The sequence below is a fragment of the Platichthys flesus genome, chromosome 13 (assembly GCF_949316205.1).
Source record: "Platichthys flesus chromosome 13, fPlaFle2.1, whole genome shotgun sequence".
Taxonomy (NCBI): domain Eukaryota; kingdom Metazoa; phylum Chordata; class Actinopteri; order Pleuronectiformes; family Pleuronectidae; genus Platichthys; species Platichthys flesus.
The window spans coordinates 14,826,560-14,845,301 of NC_084957.1; the positions used below are offsets into that span (position 1 = coordinate 14,826,560).

Here is an 18,742-nt window from a genome sequence, read left to right on the forward strand (position 1 = left end):
TATAGCCACAGACATGGTGGGTACATTTTGCTGCAGTGGATGTGTCGTTGGTGTCTTCACAGTGACACTGGTGCTAAGTTACAGTGCTAATGAGAACTTTAATGTCACCCACACACAGACTCCTAGCAGACAGATTAGAGCTGTGATTACACTGAGCCCCAAGAACACACAGGAACACGATACACACACAGACACACACAGACGCCACGTGTGTGCCCGAATCACATTCACACATGTCGAAAAGCAGACATAAATGGATTCAAGTTTTCACAAGCGAAGGCTTAAAGAAGCATCTTGCGCCCCACCTGCCATCTTCCTCTGGTTTATCGTACAGATAGAGTTTATACGGCTTCAAGCGCAAAAGACGCACACAAAGAATGAGAGAGGGAGAGAGAGAGAGCTAAAGAAATCCAGACAGGCAGTGGAAAAGCATTGGGACGCCCCAATTCAAACTGTTGGACCAGTTTTCGACACAGATTCACAAAATGAGTTGAACTGGTTTCAGATCGACGTCTCATCAGCCGTCTGCTGTTTATTCACTATTTATATGTCGCGTGTGAATTGACTTATCTCACTGTTGTGTTTTAGATGCGTCCTTTATTTAGTTGTGTGTTCAGTGCCGATGAACCACAATGGAGTATTGTGTTTCAACCAATATGGTTTAATTTGCGTTTGTTTGTCTCTTAGTTATCAGCATCGCGCAAAATCTGTTATTCGGATTTACACGAGATTTGTTCAAAGGATACGGTTGGGTCAGGAAAGAACACAATCGGTAATGGGGGAGAAAAGGTCAGATCAGAACAGAACAGAGACAAACAGAGACCGAGAAGGAGGCTGAGTTGATGGTGAGGGACGCGGGACTCGTAGAACCAGAGGAGGAGATGAAAGAGAGAAAAAGGAGAGACAAAGTGATTCAGTCCTGCCGTCCTCTGTACAGGATATGACCCTAATCTTCCCCTATCAATCAATCCCAATCATTTCCTGGGCTGGAGTTGTGCTTCCAGCATCTGTGTGGTTCCGACTAAAAGCAGCGGGCGGGGGGGGGGGGGGTCGTAAGGTCAAGCCACAAGACTCTCCTCAAACAGCCCTCTCACTGTTTCTCCTCTCTCCTTCGACACGTGCGCACAGCTCGCCATGTTTCAAATCATCATCACTTTTATTCTCTTTTTGTCTTTCCTTTCCGCCTCATTTCTCCTTTTCTCTCTTGACGACTCAACCTCCCGATCTCTGCCCCGTACCAAACCTCATCCCCCGCTTTCAAATGGGAAATCAATAAGACAGTTTGTGAAAGTCATCCCTCGTTCTCTCACTCACTATTTTTCATTTACTGCACAATCGCACATACATTCAAATAAAGTCACATATGTGCAGCTCCTCTCAAATTTGGGAAAAATGCCTGACATCTTCTTTTTTTTTCTCCCGTCCCGCTCAGAGACACTGCACTGCGGGAAACGAATGACACACAGGGGATTATACTGTGGGAATTATGCACTCAAGTGCTCTAATGCAGATGACAGCTAACTGACACCAAGGACAAGAGGACACAGAGGAAACATGAAGGGCCCAGACACTTATTTTCAGAACAATCGCATTTGGTGACTGGCAAAAATACATTTGGAAGCTCCTGCCCTCGTTTTTGTTAGCATCTCATCCACAGTGATGGAGGCAGAAAAAAACTCAGGGATTCAATGAAGGTGGGACAATTCACCAGACGCCATCTGGGTCTGTTCTTGAGAAACAAAGGAGGAGTGTATACCTTGTATGTCATAAGCTTATGAGCGTTGTAATAGGAATGTTTTAACGCAGTGGATGAGAAAGTCGAAAAAGAGCCGAGAGAAGTTCCAAGGCCACAAATTATTTTCTCTACTTGCCACAAAGTTTTCCTACGAATATTCTAAGATAAATGGAGGTGTTCATTTGACAGCTCGTGAAAACGTAAATGTTTAACAGTTTGTCAAAAAGCCAGTTAAGAATTAAAATGTCCCCATTTCCGCAGTGATCCACCCTGACCTTTCAATCTTTACTTTCAGTTCAATGCGAACAAATCTTTTGAATATTTATATAAAAATATGACACCCTTCTACAACCTATTAAACTTTTTCAAACTGTGGTTAGTTTGTTTTAAAGACCGGCTGGGATTTCCCTCTGTTGTGCCACTGAATTTGAAGGGCACTGCTCTGTAGCAATGGCAGCTATATCGTATGAGTGCTAAATGGAGGATATGAAGGTGTACTGCTGTAAATCCTGCCATAAAGAGACCGGATGGGAGACGGTTTTATCCAGCTAACAGTCCACACAGGTGGATTAGGTCTACAAGAAGCAAGATAGTGGGAGGAGGGGGGAAGGTGATGAACAGGGAGAGAAACTGTGAGACGGAGAAAGCTGAAGGGACAGAGGGTTGGAAAGGGTTTGCGAGAAGGAAATGGGTTGAGGGAAAATTAGAGAAGAAAGTGTGCAGAAGGTAAGACAGCGAAGTGACAATATCAAAACACACGGCATACATACAGTATGTATCTCTAGTAGACCACTGCTGCCTCACATCGTTGGTGCCTCTTAAATTAAATTGTTTGTACAATGGAGCCGACCCTGGGAGAAGCTTCTAAATAAGCAGCAAAAATTATTTTAGACGGATTACAGACAGATCAGTCTAGCCATCCTAGTAAAAGGGGCACTCCAAAAGATGTGAGTCATGAGGACTTTTTATTTACTGCTATGTGCGTGTAATGTTTTGTTGAAGAGGATGTGCACAAATGGAATAGGTAAAGATGTTTGTCTGTTTCCAAGATGATTTCCTAAGTCATTTGTTTGTGTATAAAGTGTAAAACACAGTGTTCAAATGCAGTATATAGATTTTTATATATGAGCACTATACCACTATAATAGATAAATTCTATATATTTTGTTTTGTAGAGGTCAGTGAGAATAAGTGCTGCCGACATGGGTGTCGAGTGCCGAGTTTCACATGGGAGCAGGAGCACGGGCCATGAGTGTTGAGGTTCCACCTCTGTGCTTTTGAAAAGTCAATGAGAGATGAATAATTTACAGGGAATCAGTCAGTGGCTGTCAGGGCCACTGTAAAGCAAAACTGCAACAAAAGAGAAAAAAACAGAGGACAGGATTAATGTGTCATCCAAGCTGTGCAGGTTGTTTCCAAACATGTCAGAAAGGGAATGAAAGAAAGACGAAGGAGAACAGCGGGAGAGACGGAGTAAAAGGTGAAGAAAGAGCGGCACAGCTGCGGCTGACAGGAGGCAGATGGAGGTGGGATCAAATGGACAAAGGAGTTTTAGACAAAGAGGGAAACCTGCTTCACCATCCATCCAACTTAAAACATGTGAACACACAAACATCAAGATTGGAAAAAAAAAACATTAGAAGGAGCCGATAGGACTCTCATCCAAAGGTCAAGCTCCCCTCCATCCGTCTCCTGTCTCACTTTGCTCCTTTTCCACCTTGTATCGGAACCCATCAATAACATATATCTCTCTCTCAATCTCTCTCTCGCTCTCTCTCTCGCTCTCTCTCTCTCTCTCTCTCTCTCTCTCTCTCTCTCTGCGCCCCCTTCCTGCTCCGTCCACAATCAAATCACTGTGTCAGACCGGAGGAGATGAGTGGGTGAGGATGCTGCTGCTTGCTTAGCTTCAGCCCACTCACCAAAAAAAATACATTTAGACCACCGAATGTGACATATTTACATACAGGCCCACATCACACACCAGAAAAAGCCTTGTCTGCGGTGAGCTGGTTGCTAGGTGCCACTGGAGTGATGATGTGAATAATCAGCCTCTTTGGCTTTATAATGAGATCTGTGAGGAGGACAACACAAACTCATTTGCATTGGTATAAATGTAGGCGTTCAGTGTAATATAGTCTAAATGCTATTTTGGTTTTTCAGCCCACCTGGAAAATGCTTTTTAGGCAAGGACACACAAAGCAGCGTTTTGAAAAGACAGACGTTTTTTTTCTTCTAAAGAGTCTGTATCACATGTGAGTGGTTGTTAACCTAAGTGCATCCTCCCGTCATGCAGCCGTGGAAACAAACATGACACAACACAATATTGTGTCTCTTATTCCTTCCACCAAGGAGGACAGATTTTCACCCCTGTCTGTTTGTTTGTTTGTTTGTTTGTGAGCACGATCACACATAAGCTACATGATGGATTTCCACCAAACTCGGTGGTAGGATGTGGAATGGATCCGGATCATGGGATGTATCCAGGATATTTTTGATTGAATTTAGGGTTGGACCATCGAGTGTCACTTTACTGTCTATTTACCATAATAAAAACATTGTCACATTTTTTACACTTGTACTATCTGCCTTATTGCCTGTGCTTATCTAAATGTCACCACTGGTCAGATACATATCAAAACATTGCCGCAATAGAGCTTAAAACAATTAGTTTTATTAGAATTTTAGATTAGTCCATGGACAGAAAGTTAATTAGCCACTATTTTTAATTTGTCATTTTAATTAGGGAATTATTAGGACATTTTATCATTATTTTATGACATAAAATAAACAAGTAATTAACCAAGGAAATAATTTGCTGATTAAAAATAAAAAAAAATGTCATTGCTTTGATTTTTTTCTATTGATGGAAATAATTACATATCAGCATAAAACCGAAAAGTTTATTTCTAAAAATGGCAAACTAGTCCTTTAATTAAAGCTCCTTTCACTCTTCAAATTAAATGTTAAGTCAATGACAGTTGAAACAATAACCACACAGCATCCCACTATGCCGCCATGCCAAAAGGCACTCATGCATGCACACAAGTGGCGTTTTTTCCCTCAGCACACGCACACACACACACACACACACACACACACACACACACACACACACACACACACACACACACACACACACACACACACACACACACACTCACTCACACACTCAGACCCTGACAGAAACACTAGTATGATTAAAATGGAAAGGATTAGGTCGTACCAGGTGCTCGAATGAATTGTGTGAGCGAAACCCAGAGAAAATACAGTATGTCAAACACAAGCCTGCCATGCTGCACACACCAGAGTATTATTTCCTCTAATGTAACCATTCATTTGTCATTCTCTTCCCCTCCTCTGTTTACTTCCAACACCTAATCGCTGTCAGCCTCCCTGTGTGTGTGTGGGTGTGTGTGTGTGTGTGTGTGCTTGTGTGTTTGTGTGTGGTTTTGCTACGTCTCTGCTCAGGCCGTGCATGTGCAGTATGTGTAAGTTCTATAGACATGAGACTGTGCGTACATGTGTCTGTCTTCTCTCGCTTTTCTGCTCGGCTCCCTGTGATTCGGGACACGCTGTGAGCGGCTGCTGCTGCTGCTGATGACTCAGTAATGTGAGAATGTCACAAGAGTCTGGGAAATGTGACTGGTTTCTGTCTCCCTGCCAGTGATACTCGCACAGTAGCGTTCTCAGCACACATCACCACCGCTCCTGTCAGTTTCTCTCTGTTCTTATCTGTTCCTCTCTTGTCTCAGGCCCCATTTCAAGTGTCTCGATTGCAGATAAATCCCAGATTCAATTTAATACACTTTTGGTTACTCTTAAATCCATCGCCACTCGCCAGATCTCACATCTGATTAGAAGTTTTTCCCAGGCGACATGAACGTTAGAGTCAGCCCCCCTCAGTCCATGCACCGGAGGCTGTCCAGCTACATGACACATGCACTCTCAGCATTAGCATCTGAGCTAGACAACTATTACAGTAACTATAAACTAGCACTGTTGCTTAGAGTGTGTCGGTTAATTTCACAAACCATTTAAATATGTAGTTACACCAGAGAGGACAAAAGATGGATACGCACATGTAGCTTTATCGTATCTATAGCTACACAAACTGTTTAGTCCCGACTGTTGCAACCATAGACTCTGGATGGATGACATGACACCTCCCCGAAAGTGGAGCCAAAATGTCTCTAACGCCACCCAGTGGCTGATTGTATAGGTCATAAATCCCGCCCCCTGCTTATTAAAGTAAGTGTTGGATGTCCTGAAAAGTCTACAAAGAGCAAGTTACAGTTTGAAAATACGCACCCGATACATGGCACCAACTCCCATCAGCCCTTTCATCAAAGCTACGTCCTATAAACAAATGAACGAGCACTAATCCCTGCTAAAAGCAGACTTTTCTATGACTCGCTTGCTGACTTCTGACTGTCATCTTCGGCTTGTATAGACTCTGCTCATGTGCAGTGAGAACACAGGCATTGTTGGAGGAAAGTGGGAGGAAGTTGAGAAGCATCCATCATATCTGTGGTCGCTCTAGATGGTTTTACGTTTTAGGTTCGATTTTGACCACCCCAGGATTTGTCAACAGCACTAAAAGAACTCCTGCCTGAGAAGTCCAGCTCGGGGGGGGGGGGAAATACCCCTTATACAAACCAACCACTCCTGTATGTAAGCAGGAAGTGGTTAGAGATTTAATGAAATAGGCTTGTCACAGAGAAATCCCTTCTCGTTTCATGAAAAAAAAAAAAAAGGGATGAGAGCCAGTGGGTGCAGCCGGGGGAGGTGAAAAAAGAAGCTGCACTCAACTCGAACCACATTGCATCATCAGCGTTGAATACAGAATGATAAATGTACATTTATCAGAACCGGACTGAATCAAACGTTATTTACCAACCCAATCTATGCATCATTCATAATGGAGATGCTTTTACCTACCGGAGAGATTGTACATGACGTGATGTTCCCCTCTGCTCCATATGTACATCACCATTAAACAGCTTACTGACATCACGCTAAAAATATCGGAGCAGTGTCTAAATAGCACCTTGCACTTTGTGCTCTATAAATGGCTACCAAAGAGCTGCGTCAATGAAGTTGTGATTAAACAGATTCCATTTTTATCAAAGACTCATCCCACTGAAAAGCCAGTTTCTCTTCCTTTCAAAAAAACAATACCGTTTTCAGATCAATTTCATGCTTACAGAGAGGGCTGGATCATGAAAGCACCAGGATATGTCAGATGGATTTGGAAATCAAGTGTATTATTGTATTTCATCCTTAAAGGCTCCAAATTTTACACCGTTCTGGGATTTAATTTGAGGTATTGGTTCCCCTAGGATGATCGCTGGTTTAAAGTCGAAAAAACTTCTTCAATGTGTATTTCCATGTCCCCTCTTCTGCCTCTCTCTGGAGCTGCAGACAGAACAGGCTGTTTTCACCTGCCTCTTGAGCCCCTCCACTGATTGGCTGACTGTACTTTGACCGGGCCTATCATGTCTCATTCTGGTGCATTCACTCCGGCAAACACAGCTGAGAGTCACGGTTTTATGGTCGCAGCTATAGAAGACAAGCCACAAAATGACATTCTGTTATAACAGGATGTTTCTGAACGCTCAGTTACACCGTCCTCACATTTTAGCATCATACGGAGAGGAAATACGAAACCAGACGTTTCAATAACATACTTCTTAGAATGGAATGGAGTGAAAAAGTCCGATGTGACTCGTTTCATACTTTGAGGGTATCCTACATATGGGCCCTTTAACACTGGAGTGGCAGATATCAGCTACCTCCTTGCAGTGTGTTGCTCTTGGTCGGGTAGCTCCCAACAAAGTTGTGAAACAGGTAGAAAAATCAGCATCGATCCATTATCTACACAGCTTGTTCTTTAAGGGCCACAAGAAGAAACAAACAACTCATCATGATCACATTCACGCCTATAGTCAATTTAGAGTCTTCACTCAACCTAAACCTAAACTGCAAGTTCAATCTGGGAGGGGGTCTACGACACCATCTTTGACCCCTTCACTTCTGCTCAAATAACTGTCACGTCAGACACAGCACTAAATCAAAACAGATCCTATAAAAATACAAAAAGACAAAAATAGCTAGTAATGAATATATTTTCAGTCTTGCTGCTTGTATAAAGTGCCAGAATGTATTAGCTTCTGATAGCCACAATAAGCTAGGCACGTTGTCGCTGAGAGAACTCAATAGCAGCTGCAGGAGCAGCGGTTCTGCGACAATTCACTGATACTGTTCTATAAGAACAGAACTCTACCATGAAAACGAGAGGACAAGGAGGCCATGACGCGTTTGATGTGAGTTACTGTGTACAGTATGTAGCATTTGTGTTTCATCACAGGTGACGGGTCGGGTCACAGGTCATATGTAAACGGATCTGGGCGGACTCGGATTTGACTTGGAGGTTATTACGGGTAATTTGACACTTAGAATGATCGTTATCTTTCAACAAATACATGTTCAACGATTGTATGTGCCCATTTTTAAATGCCCTTTATATGCAGCCATTTATCAATATAAACCGTTTCCGCTCACTACAGCCACTTGTCTCTCGTCACAGAAAAAACACATCACCCACTCATCAAATCATTCATGTGAACACAACAGTGAGAAAGAGGAGAGACAGAAAGCAAAGGGCCATTTTGTAAAAGTGATAATTTGTTTATGTCATGATCTGATTGTATCTCTGTGTGAATGGAGCTGGGCTGCAGAGATCAACGAATTACTGGATGCATGAAGCCTGTACGTGCACACAGGCACGAAACACAGGCGCGGACAAGAACATACAGTGGTGACAGAGATTTTTGGCAGACCCACCCAGTTCCCACAAATCACACAAAACGGACTTCAATCATCCATGTATTAACTGTGTGAGGATAAGGACTTTTGTCAGAGTGGGGCCCTGCAGAGGAGAAGGGAGGGAAATTAATGGAGAGAAATAAATTGTTGTGGATGTGTTGATAGGAGCTGAGGCCCAGGGCATTGAAGGGAGGGAGCTGTACGGCCTCATTGTGCTGCGTGGATGGGGAATAGAGGACGAAGAAGAGGCGTTTCCATGGGAGTGCGGCCGTGTTCTTCTCGAACAGATGCATTCCCTTATCTCCTGCCTGGGGAGAAACAAACACTGGCAGCTCATACGAAGGGGAGTTTCCCTGGATCCGTTTGAGCTGCACAGAGAAACAAGCCCTAATTGAATTTGAGGAAGGGAGAGAGAAGTGCACGACTTGCAGTGCAGGTGCCACGAAAAATATGTGTTGATAGCAGAACAAAATGTAGACGATGAACTTTGTCAAAGCCATATTTGATCATTAACAGCAGTTTGTTTCAACAAATGTGTACTGTAACACTGTATGCATTTGTATAAAAATTGAATGTGTCAACAGAAACATACTGTATGATGAGTTTTTTACCTATGAACGTTGATGACCCAAACTTAGGCTACATCGACACACAATACGATTTGTCAGGCTCCTATCACATAACCACTTTCCAGACTACTGTCTGATCCCCTCATTGTCCAACCAGCGCCATTGTGCCACAGCGGAATCTATCCTCAAATTCCCCCATAGGGTTCATTTTTATTTGGTGTAAAAATGTGGTTCACGATCATCATCGAATGATGAACTAGATTGGTTCAGCACACGCCTCTGCAAAGCCTGACAGGGTCTCCTTTAATTAAATCAAGCTGCACACAATTTCTGACAATCATAGATATCACACTCCTAAAAAAATCCAGAATGGAAAATGTCAAAATTGTAATGTCAGACAAAATGAAAAATATAATCCTTGATTCTCCCCTTTGTCCTGAGGATCGCTCTGACAGGGTCTCCTTGAATTAAATCAACCCCACAAAATTTCTGACAATCATAGATATCACACTCCTAAATATCCAGAATGGTTCATCCAGATTCCTGGGAAAATGTCAAAATTGTAATGTCAAACAAAATGAAAAATATAATCCTTCCGAATAAGTTTTGTGGAAACTTATTCGTTAGTTTTTGCATAATCCTGCTGATAAACAAACCAACGAACAGGAGCGAACTGAAAAACAGTAAGGAAAACAAGCAAAAGCTCCACCGTGTTGTGAGATTATTTTGTTCCCAAGATCAAGAATGAAGTTTCAATCTAAACTATATGATGGATTATAAAACAAACATACAATAAGGTGTTATCATTACGATGATCCTCACATTTTCCACATGGTACCATCATCAGGTCAAAGTGTAATTTTACCGAAATAATTTGGGTCAAATAAAAAAACAAACTGACAAGCCTCAGCTGCTCTGTGTGTTTAGTGCTAACACATAAGCCCTAACAGATAAATGAAATGGGAGCTCAATTGAATAGTCTTGTAGAAATAGACAGTGATAGAGGGGAGGTGATTGAATACGCAGAGGGCCAGAGAGGCTGGGTGAAGGAGCAGACAGTGTGATCTGTGTGGACAGGCCTGTAATCGAAGGGAAGGAAAGGACCTTAAGCTAGATCAGTATCTATCACTCCAGCCGCGAAAGAGCGCTCAACACCCATATATTTCCAGAGAGGGGAAACGGGGAGAGAGAAAACAACAGGCCGCCAATGGGAAGAAGGTCCATTAGGATGATGAGGGAGGGGGCGGAGGCGATGCAGAGACAGATACTGGCCACATGTGTACACTGGATGTTGGCTCCTCACAGCTCTGACACTGATGGGAGAAAGACAAAGAGGGAGAGGATGTGAAAGCGAGCGAGAAAAAGTGACTGATAGAGGGAGAGAAGAGATCAACATGTTGAGACAGCCCTGGAGACACAGCCACCAGAGAAGCAGAGAATTATGGGAGTGCAAATTAAATTACACCGGAAGGGACAGTCAGGTCTGGACCTGCAGGAAACACTGCTCATGGGGCTGTGTGTGTGTCTGTGTGTGTGTGTATTTGTGCGTGCATATGTCTATGTGTGGGTGTGTTTGTGTTACATACAGTTATAAAGAAAACAATAGGTCTTAAGAGTAAAGTCAGAGAAGCATATAGGAGGTAAAAAGATGATTTTTGCCAACACCTACACATTCAAAATTTAAATCATCAAATATAATTGAATTTTTATAACAAGGTACGATATCCTTTGTCCTTAACCATAAGCAAGAGTAAGAAAAAAATACCATAAAAACCATTAACAGGAGCAAAAAACAGGAATAGATCTGAGCCACATGTGAGGGATCCCTCTCCCAGGACGGACAGAAGTGCAACAGATGCTGCATGTAGCTGGACACGTCAACAAAGTTGTGATATTTACAACAGTGATTAGAAGAAACCCTTTGAGTATAATGGAAAGGTGCGTCAATGTTATTTATACATAATAAATTGTCCGATACAGAGATGAAGGGAGCAGCAATGACAATTGAAATGGAGGAGTTATTGCCAGTAATGGTAGAATATGTGAGCAGCCTTGTTTATCATGGTCCATTAATACTTAATTATTAAAACAGTCACGTCCTTCCTCCATTATATCTTTTGCTGATCCTGTGTAAGATGTGCACACTTCATCCTCTGCTGTTATTCTTCCATCTCAAACAACAGGACACTTTCTTTATTTTAGTGCCTTGATGTTTTAATGGTCCTGTAATGAGTTTATCGGGAAATGCTCGGCAGCATCAGGCTAATTACTGTCACCAACTGTCTTCATCCATAGGCCTTTTCCACCGCAAACATTTTGACTTGTAGTAAGGAAACCATGGGTGTTACTAATAACTTTATGTGGCTCTGTGCTATTTTCATGTTTGTGACAATAGCAAGAGGTCCTGCAGCCTAATCAACCACGTGTTGTTTTCCCATATCCCCTGATACAACCCGCAGGACTCTCTCCTAAATAATGGACAACAGGAAAGAAAAAAATCACTGCTGACAAAACAAATTACATATTATGATAACACTATAATATGATGCGGTTAAGGTGGGACACAATAACAACATGGAAAAGGAAAAATCATGGTTTGGGCTCATTGAGGTTAGAGGACCGTCTACATCCTGGCTGCCAGCTGACTTCTAACTAAATGCATCGGTTAAAAACCCAAGGAGGTGAAGTATTGTCCTCTTTTTCAGTTTCTGGATGAACCTACCAACACTGACATAAAATAATCTACATTTAGTCTACGTCCATGCATTGATCCAAACTATGAAAGGTCCATATGATATCACAATCATATGATACATTTTGTTCAATGGAAGATATCAGGGAATATTGAACTGTGCACTTATAAAGAAGGAAACAGTATTTTGGTTGTCTCTGCATAATATAAACACAGATATTAGAGGCTTCTAATGGAAATAATAATAGTGGTGCAATAATGAACAAACGATTTAAGTCTTGCTGAAAATAAACAGCACAGTTATGTAGTTGTATGTCTCCACAGTAATCCATGACAATGTGATCCAGCAACACAATGCTGGGACCCTGAAAGTAAAGCAGCTCCATTTTATTCACCCATTAAAAATGTCATTATGAACACCTCAGTTATTATAAAGGCCTATCAAAAGTAGAAGTGATGGCCCCTGCATTTAGCATTTAGCTATATTGCCCATAGCATCTGCTTCACTTACACCAACCAAATATGAAAACACATGCATGGTGCTTGCATGGTTTGCTATTAATGTTTGAAAGTTCTATCTTAGCTTACTGATAATTGATAAACATCTGTGTCACACCATTCTCCGACAGTAAACAAAGCAGATTCCAGCTCCATGCACCAACCAGGGAAAAACGACTGTTGTGGCAACATCTGCTCATGGTGAACTGTAGAACTGTAGTTATCATTCATCGTGTCTCACTGTATTTATAATGGCGCCTGGATGAGACATCACACCTCAAAGCAGTTTTTCCTGTTCACCTCTAAATCTCTCTTCTCTTATTTCCATGTATTTCACCCCGTTCTTTTCATATTGTCTTCTTTCTGTTCCTCCATCACCTTACACCTGCGACGGCATACACAGACACCATGTGATGCTACAGTTTACAGTTTGAAAAGAGCCCTGAGCAGTGGTTTAAAGAGCAGAGGCCTGAGATCAATGAAATAAGTGGCATAAGAGGTTATAGTGAATAAGTATAGTTTCAAGTTGTCTACTGTCTTTTTTTAATTGTCCAACCGAGTGGTTCTTCAAGGAGCAGTGGTTTGTGATGCATGCCTGGGGTGCTGTGCTCACGCAAAGGTCACGCGAACACTGAACCAGATTAGCAATTCAGATCGCACTGAAGGGGCTAAAAGGCTGCTGTAACCCTGCTTGAGTCATATTACACTCGCAAAAAGAAGGAGTACAAATGTACACGAGTGGAGGCAGCTATAAGAGGTGGGAAATGGATTAATGCACATACATACACACACTGTAAATATATATGCATGTAAACACACTGGCAAACCAGCATAACAATAAGGTATGACTCACTGTAAGCACACATAACACCAGCATATCATTCCAATGGGAAGCTTTATCCACACTATATCCTCCCAGTAACTCATCACACACGTATGGATTATCAGCACTCCGCCCAGCATCTTGACCATCTGCCCTTACACAACCTCCATCTTGTAGAAAATGACTTTAGGTTGCAGGATCATTATTTGGGCCGTTCTGAGGGGAAGGCTTCCCGTTCTTGAAAGTTAAGCCCCTGACCTGTGTGGTGGCGTTGTCATGGTGATGATGCAGCATCTTCCAGTGTGAGACACATTTGATAACAGCTGTCATTACAATTTTGAAACACCTTAATGTTCAAGATGAGGTACTGAGCGTCAAACTCACCAAATGACACGGTGCAGCCAAGATTGATAAGTAAAAGCAAAACCATCTATAAAGCCGAGCTATCGATGGTGGCACAGTATATCCAGCATGATAATGCATGTAGTGCATTTACAACCAGATACAGCACCAGCCAGGCAACTCATAAATCTCTGCACCCCTATGAGGTGCACTCCGTCCTGTCAATAACAATGTTTCATGCTTTCACTGCCACCGATTGTAAGACCTCCACGCTGCATATTTGACATCTCTGGTGTGCTCAGCCAAGGAAGAGCTCATTAAGAGCCCCGGTTTAGCTAATCAGTTGGGGGACACCCAGCAAACCCACAACACAACAAATGAAACAGATTGAAGTTTGATTTAACTAGTGTATCCCCCCCTGTTTCCACAGGTAGCACTGGGGAGCACTGCTCAATGCAGCCAAGTAGGCCTGGAAGCCTAAAACCAACACAATACCAAGTGTATCTGTGTGTGTAGCTGATGTGGACCCAGGTATAATATGCCATTGACAAGCACCTGCACTGCCTGAGACATAAGCTCTGAGGCTGCCATGTTGTTGGAAAAACAAGCGAACTGCGGAGACAATACAAATCCTGGATTAGGTGCAGAAATTGCTTGCAGTATTATAGCATTGAAATGAGCAACACTCTCTCGGCTTGTGGTGCAAACCTCACACTCCTGATGTCAAACGTCACCTCCACAGAGACAGGTCACAAAGTAGTCCATGTTAGGAAAGACTTAGAGAAGGAGAAAGAGCTGGAATAGGAGGGAGAGCTGGAGGATTATGTGGTGACCTGTTCCCTCACGAGGTGCCGCTGACAGGCCAAGTGGTGCAGTGGAGGCACAGATAGTCTGAAAATAAAAAACTAAATACCAACATAGGTATGCCCAACGGTTTCCATGACGACCGTGAACCCACCCCCTTAAATGCACTGGCGTGTGTGCGCGTGCGCGACCTGGCCTCGTTAAAGTCCTACCTTGCATTCCTCCATGCACGTCCTGACCGAGTACGCGTCCGTCTCGTATTTTTGAACCAGCAGCTCAAACTCCTGGTACCTCTCCTCCGCCTCCAGGTCAAGAAGCTGATAAGCCCGGACGCACTCGCTGCATCCCAGCAGATCCACCCCCATGGCCATATCCAGGGTGCAATTCAAATCGACCGGACTCGTAAACCCGTAAAACAAATCCAAAAGTGAGTAGGAATTACAAAAAGAAAGGTACAAATCGCTCAGATTCACGTACGCCAGCTGCGTCCCCTCGCCCCCTCCACCGGAGAGGCCCAGGCACACGGTCTCCGCGTCCGTGAAAGTGAAGCAGTCTTTGGACAGGCTGTCGGGGTGACAGGCGTCCATTCGCCACAGAGATTTGGTAGAATTCCCTAGAAAAATAACATCTTGCTCTCTGGCGAGACGGAGGGGGTCGGGTGATGTTGGGACGTGGTGGCGGTGGGGGGAGTTCGGGTGCTCGCCCATCGTGTCCGTAATTGCGAGCCCCGCGTCCCACCGCTTGTCTCGGGTCCGCGTCAGTTTCGCCTCGGCGCAGAACCACAAGTGATCAGAGAGCAGGACCGTGATGAACAGCAGAGAGGCCAGCGACAGTCGCCATCTCTGGGCCCGCTCCGACTCGGCGAACGGCTTCTCGTTCTCTCGGGGTGCAAACCAGTATTTTAAGCCTTCATCATGCTGCCGACGCATCCAAGCACCCCTGGTCATATTTTAGAAAAGTGCTGCCCTGGCCGACTCCACCGCGGGGGCTGCTCTGCCACAATACTCATTGACTTGGGGGGGAGATGGAGTCCGGTTGGTTCTCCTCCTGTAGCGGTGGGGTGCCGTGCCTCCGCCGGTCCAGGGCGCTCCTCTATCGCGCCCGCAGCAATCGGTGCTATTCCGATCCAATTAGAGCGCCCGCACAGATTAAGCTTCGCGCTGCCGCATCCCGGTTCTCCATGGCTCTCCGGGGGGAAACGGCGTCCTCTTTGACCGCATGCCCCCCTCTCTCCCTACCGTCCCTCTCCGGGTTTGTGATTCTCTCGTCGGGGGTGCAGGCAGGACCAGCTGTTGCGAGCCTCTCCGTGTGTAGAGCTACTGATGCTGCGCGTCCGCCGCCGCTCGCTTCGCAGATTCACTTGATGGAAAGAGCGACGAGCCCCTTCGATGCACGCAGGCTGCTGTCTCTGTCCCGTACCTGGGCGGAAAGCCTGGAATCCTGTATCCCGGTGGCCATTGTCATCTTGGACTGCGGTTAAGTTGCCGCCATGTTCGTCTTGAAACACTTTTTTGGAGAGCTGGGTCTGTTTGCGTCATCTCCATCGTTGCGATAGCTCCATCGTTGCGCAGTGGCGGAGCAGCTTATTTCCTATATGCACACACTCAAACACACACAGACACACACACACACACACACACACACACACACGAAGGGAGGGAGGGAGAGAGGGAGCACAGGCGGACACATAGGTGGTGAAGGATGTTTTGGCTATCCTCTCCTCTCCTCATGAGTAATAGTCTCCAAATCCTGTCTTGGCATAGCAAGACGCACACTTTTGGCGACATCTTGTTTTTTGGTGCAGGATAGATGAGAGTGCACTCACGCTCAGTGTTTCCATGCTGTCATTAAGATTCATGGATGTGGCCCATTTGTGGGCTGTGTCAGGGGGAATTAAAAAGATGTGAATAAAGTCTTTGACAACACCGGTGACATGTGGTCATGGTTGAACTTGCACGGGCACAAGTGGAAAACAGCTGCACAATCATCAGGTTTTGTATGTTTAACAATATCCTGTACCTGTTTCCTGCAAGTGGGTCTCACCTTATCAGCTGTGTTGTGTTTGGTCAGTGGTGCTGTCTAAAACAAACAGCTGACTTACAGTTTGGCCTACAATGTTCCTGTGTGTCTGACAGCGAGAGGCAGGGACAGATTACTGTTTGGGAGCGGAAAGTAAATCACAGCATTCGTCCTCGTCCACTAAAGCCACTAATCATTGTCAGCGTGCACAGCTCGGGGTGCTATCGAAAAGACAAGGGAGTGTTGCTTAGTGCTAATTGGCTGTATATTGCGGGATAAAACAAGAGATGATTACCTGATTAATTTGTGCCTAAGGTTGGTTGGGAGGCAGCTTATCCTGCAAGTTGTTGTCGAGAGGGAAAGTGCTCATCTAACACCAATCCAATTAGATTTGGTCCAGCCACCAGCCCTCGGCCAAAAAAAATAACAATGCGACATATTGAATAATGCAGTTGATTGAATCCAAACGTTACATATTGTTGGACAACTTTCAGCAGTGGATTTCAGCACCAAGGACAGCTCCTCACAATGGAAGGTTCCTTTTAACTGATTTCCTTCTTCGTGAAACCTGAGGTGTTTATTTCCTCCTGTTGTGTGGTTGATGGCAGCACACTTACCGAGACCACTTGTTTTAAGTTGCCAACCAAAATCATATTGCATAAGCTATAATTTGTAGAGTAATGTAGGTCACATTATGTCAGGTTTCAGTGGAGGGAATAAGTCTTGTCACTGACTGAATTTGCTGATTCAACCCAAAAATATCAGCAGCTGCCAACACAAGGAGATTCTGGTTTGCTTTTTGATTTACTTTTTCACCCCGGATTATAAGTTAACTGTTCAAAATTCAGGGTCTAGAGTGTGATCGAACACTTAATGATATGGAATCTGCAGATGGTGGAAGACACTGTTAGGGTTGCTTGAATGCTCACCATTCCTCACTCATTCGTCTCTAATATTACGTCACTCCAGGATGCTGTGATCATGCCCTGCGGCGAGAGACGTCCTACTTTGGCCGGGGTTGTCTAGTCGGCTTTAACTGTAGATGACCGGTTTCATATTTAGTCTTTGACCCTGAATGCGGCATATGTTGGTCCCTCACCCTGCTGTGTTAGTAGACATACGGATATAAGAACATGGCCAGGCGTCTCATAATACAATTTCCGAAAGTGCAATTTCCTTTTTTCGGGGCAGAACGCCTGACTTAGTTCAGCACCTGAGAGACAGCCAATCAGAAACATACGGAGTGTGTGTGTGGCTCAAGAGAGAGTTGTCAGTTTGACACCATCTTTCCTACCTGCGTGTGTGTGCACGAGTGTGTGTTTGTGTGCATGTCATGTGTGTGTGTGAGACAAAAGAAGTGTGAGGGCAGCAGAGAGGGGGGAGTAAGAGGGAGAACGTCTGTGTGATGAATGCAGATTGCGGGCCCTTAAATCTGGAGCTATCACAGTAGCAGTAAGGGCTGGCAGACATGACTCATCCACTGTCCATGCTGGAGCACGTGTGTGTGTGTTCTCTTAAATAATTATTCATACGTAGATTGTATTCTCTTTCATTACTTGCATTTATATCAATTTCTATATTTGATAAAGACAAAGTTTTTCATAAAGATATAATGTGTAACATTTCTTAATTAAAGGTTGAATGTGGTGAATTTAGTGACATCTAGTGATGAAGTTACATGTTTCAGCTGAAAACCTCTAAAACCTAGTTTGTCCAGTCTGGGCTACTGTAAAAAACATGGCGGCCTCCATAGAGAGGACCTGCTCCAAATGTAAATATAAAGTATGTTAAGGTTTTGTGCATCTCTGCTATAAATCCCTAGGTAATAATGTAATAACAATGAAAATTCTCACTGCTACCCAGTTAGCAGTTTTTTCCTCCATTTGTTTCTATTGGTCACTCGTAATGGATCACATTGATTATTTGCAGTTTATTGCGTAACACAAATACAACTTGAAGACATTTATTGCACATGATTTGCACCTGACCAGCTCCCATGATCCCACACTGCTTCATGACATTATCGAACTATGTTCTTCGTTGTTGTTTTGATTGAGAGACGCCCAGCGACCAATTATAAACTATTTTATTAGATTTCGATGTAAGAATATATTATAAACAAATCAAAATCACTATAAAGTAAGATTCAGGACCAGTTTTCCAGGATTGTCTTTGGTGCTTTTAAGTTGGATTATTTACCGATTCCACAAGTGATAACAATAAGCTTAGACTAATACTGGCTACACAATTTCTTCGAGTACTATTTTGGGTTGTTATGTTCTTTTGCAATCAGAAGGGAAGAGGTGTTTGCTGGACTGGACCATGTGACAACCACAGGAGAGTGGAGTGAGAGGTGAGAGACAGGTGACATCATCCAACTGTGTGCATGTTCATTCGCCAAACTTGTGTCAAATCCACAACCTTCACACCTCCCA

At 43.8% G+C, this 18,742-nt stretch overlaps 1 protein-coding gene across 1 annotated transcript in view; it reads right to left on the minus strand.

Annotated features, from left to right (window-relative positions):
- The window catches only part of LOC133967785 (NALCN channel auxiliary factor 1), a 72,686-nt gene extending 56,828 nt beyond the window's left edge, over window positions 1-15,858 (minus strand). The window contains exon 1 of the mRNA XM_062403442.1: window positions 14,501-15,858. Within this exon, the coding sequence (XP_062259426.1) occupies window positions 14,501-15,235 (735 nt within the window). The 5' untranslated portion in view covers window positions 15,236-15,858. The remainder of the gene's footprint in view (window positions 1-14,500) is intronic.
- Window positions 15,859-18,742: the final 2,884 nt, after the last annotated feature.